We start from the raw sequence: 2,789 nt of genomic DNA on the forward strand, positions 1-2,789 counted from the left end.
CGACAACTCCATCTTATTAACTATACCCAATTCATACTGTGGTATGAAAAAACCTTTCAAGTTAATCGAGTGAGATACTTTTTAACTGCCTGGCTTGTACTTTTTACCAGATCGGGGTTTTTGCCTGTGCAAAAAAATAAAAAAGAATAGCTGAAAACATTTTATTCAGAAATAATTCGGATTTTTATTTTGAAAGAAACCCTGAAGTGTTTGCATTTTTCTAACTTTATTATAGTATATTATGTGCATAATAAATCGAAAATAGCATGTTTAAATTTTTTAATATATTCTACGGATGATTAAAAAAAGATTACGTTATCATATGTGTATGAAATTAGTGATTTAAAAGCTCAAAATTTATTGTTTTTATCAATAAATAAAGAATAGAGTAAAAGGGAATAAAACTTTTTTTTTTTTTTGGTTCGGTATGTTTGTCTCTTTGTGATTTTGGTAATTTATTTTGTCAAATTTCAATTTTCAATGTTAGTATGTTACCTTCGTTTTTTAGATTGGCACGAATGGAGTGTTGATGATATGCCACGAATTCAAAAAATCAGAAAATTTAAGGCTAAGATCGAAATTTGATAAATGAAATATCAACATCACAAAATGATAAACATATATGATTAAAAAAAATCAGTATTCCTAAATCCTAAAGTTTATAAAATATTACACCTAGTTAGCTACCACATAATACTGATGTCTCTCTGTTCGTCGCGCTTAACAAGATAGTATATATTTTGTAAATTAAAATAAATCATACCTCGAGTCGAGACTCAGGTAGTGACTCGATCTATATACTCCCTTCTTAATCAATTAATGATATATAAATAATTTATAAATAAAAATAAAACTATAACCGATTCTCATGCTAATTAATTCATATAATTAAGTTGATCATCATAAATTTGTAAGAAATTAAAATTCAATGAAAAGGGATTACAAATCACATAATTGCATGTGAATACAAAACCAAACGTTTAGAACACAAAGTGCACACATACTTCCTCTTGATCCTGAAACAAACAGGAAGATAGCAAAATCTCCCTGTGCCTTCCACCTCCACTGCTTGCACTTTGCCTCCGCAGTTTGGACATCTTCCAGGGGCTTGATGTCTCCATACGTCCCTCTCCTCTTCTTCGCATACGTAGACTAACCTCATCGAGCTGATATATTTTTGTCTGTGTTTTTTTTTTTTTGAGATAGATGGATTTCAGGATGGATGAAATTTTTGTGAGATTATATGTATATATAGGTAGATTGATTTATATATATAGTGGTGGACTTAGGTTCTTAAGGAAAATTCCTATCATGCATATGGCGGATTCAATAATTTTATATAGTTTTTCAATAAAAATGTATGTTTGCGGTGTTTTTATAAAAATATCCATGTTGTTGATAATATATGAAGTGCACTAAAATATATTGTGAGTTTTTGTATGCTCTAAGATTGCATGCAATAAAATTTCTTTTCCAGGGAAAAATATGAATAAACGTTTACAGGATTTTTTTTTTTTTTTTTTTGTTTTGGGAAGAAGTTTACAGGATTAATTTGAGATATAGTTCCATGTGCAAAAATAAAATAATAAAGATTCAAAGATGTTATTCACTGTTTTTGGTTGAATACGATTTTTTGTTCAATGTATAAATTTATTTTATGAGCCAGATTTAAAATGCAATTAGGACATATGACAGAAATAAACACTTTTTCCAAATCAATCCTATGACAAAACCAAGCAAGAAAACAAGTTCAACAATATAAATCAAATATCATCCCTCACCATACACATGATATACAATATTGTCACCTCTATACATTTTACTCGCGATGCCGATAATGTCTCGAATCCTAAATGTTAGAGAAGATGCCCTACAAGCCAACTGTTGGCTAGGGATTTTATTGACTCAGTTGTAATTAACAATCTTTATTTTAATATAATTCATTAGTTCATGATTTGTTATTTCTTTATCTGTATACCCATGTCATCAAACATAGATAAAGACCTTGATTATACTTTAATGCAAATGAATCGTAATTCGATGTTGAAACTCATTTGTAAACACTGTATGATCTAAATTCGTTCCTAGTCGATTCAGCCGCCTAAAACATCGATAAAGATCGCTTGAGCTCGAGACTAGCATCTGTGATGTTGTGTACTGCGTTTCTTGGTATGGGCATAGAGATGTCCAAACATGCAGATGGGTAGTCATATGATGATTATACTGAACAACCCTCCCTCGGACTTTCCAAGTGGTTATCATTCATCGAGAGGATAAGTCCGTGGTTATGATTGTACACCATTAGTCCTTACAACCCGGGACAACACTGAGGCTCTATATGCTAGGGCTGTGCTTTGACTCGTTTACTGGCTCCAGGAGAGTCATCAGGTGGCGAGGTTGGGTACAGTTGCGAAACATATAGGAGCCAGTGCATTGTAGTCGGGGATTCACCGCTCACCTGCGGGTGTGGATATCCTATGTGATCTGATGAAATTATAGTGCATGGAATCTATGGCCAGAGTATGAGATGTACGTTAGAGAAGGAGTTCTCGAACGGTACATGCGATGGCACTATTTATAGTTATCACATAGTTATCGAATTAATATGCAACCCTCGATGAACCAATGGTTGCAGATTCGATCGGGATATATGAGATGAAGGGACCGTACTGTACGTTAATCATAATCGACTGGTTCTTGCAGGCACTATCAGTGATACCTAGGGGATCATGGGGCGATGCTACTAGACGCTCTTACCATGATCCGATGGGTGCAATCAGAAATGAGTT

General features: G+C 33.1%; 1 protein-coding gene across 1 annotated transcript; it reads right to left on the minus strand.

Annotated features, from left to right (window-relative positions):
• Positions 1-900: 900 nt before the first annotated feature.
• On the minus strand, positions 901-1,324 carry LOC140962542 (uncharacterized). Its single transcript, XM_073421493.1, has one exon. It carries the CDS (start codon positions 1,160-1,162, stop codon positions 947-949), a length of 216 nt encoding a protein of 71 aa, XP_073277594.1. The 5' UTR covers positions 1,163-1,324; the 3' UTR covers positions 901-946.
• Positions 1,325-2,789: the final 1,465 nt, after the last annotated feature.

Source organism: Primulina huaijiensis, chromosome 17, assembly GCF_012295235.1.
Source record: "Primulina huaijiensis isolate GDHJ02 chromosome 17, ASM1229523v2, whole genome shotgun sequence".
NCBI lineage: Eukaryota > Viridiplantae > Streptophyta > Magnoliopsida > Lamiales > Gesneriaceae > Primulina > Primulina huaijiensis.

Excerpts from the sequence above, each read along its gene's own strand:
- LOC140962542 (XM_073421493.1), bottom strand. The coding sequence starts at position 1,162 with ATGAGGTTAGTCTACGTATGCGAAGAAGAGGAGAGGGACGTATGGAGA.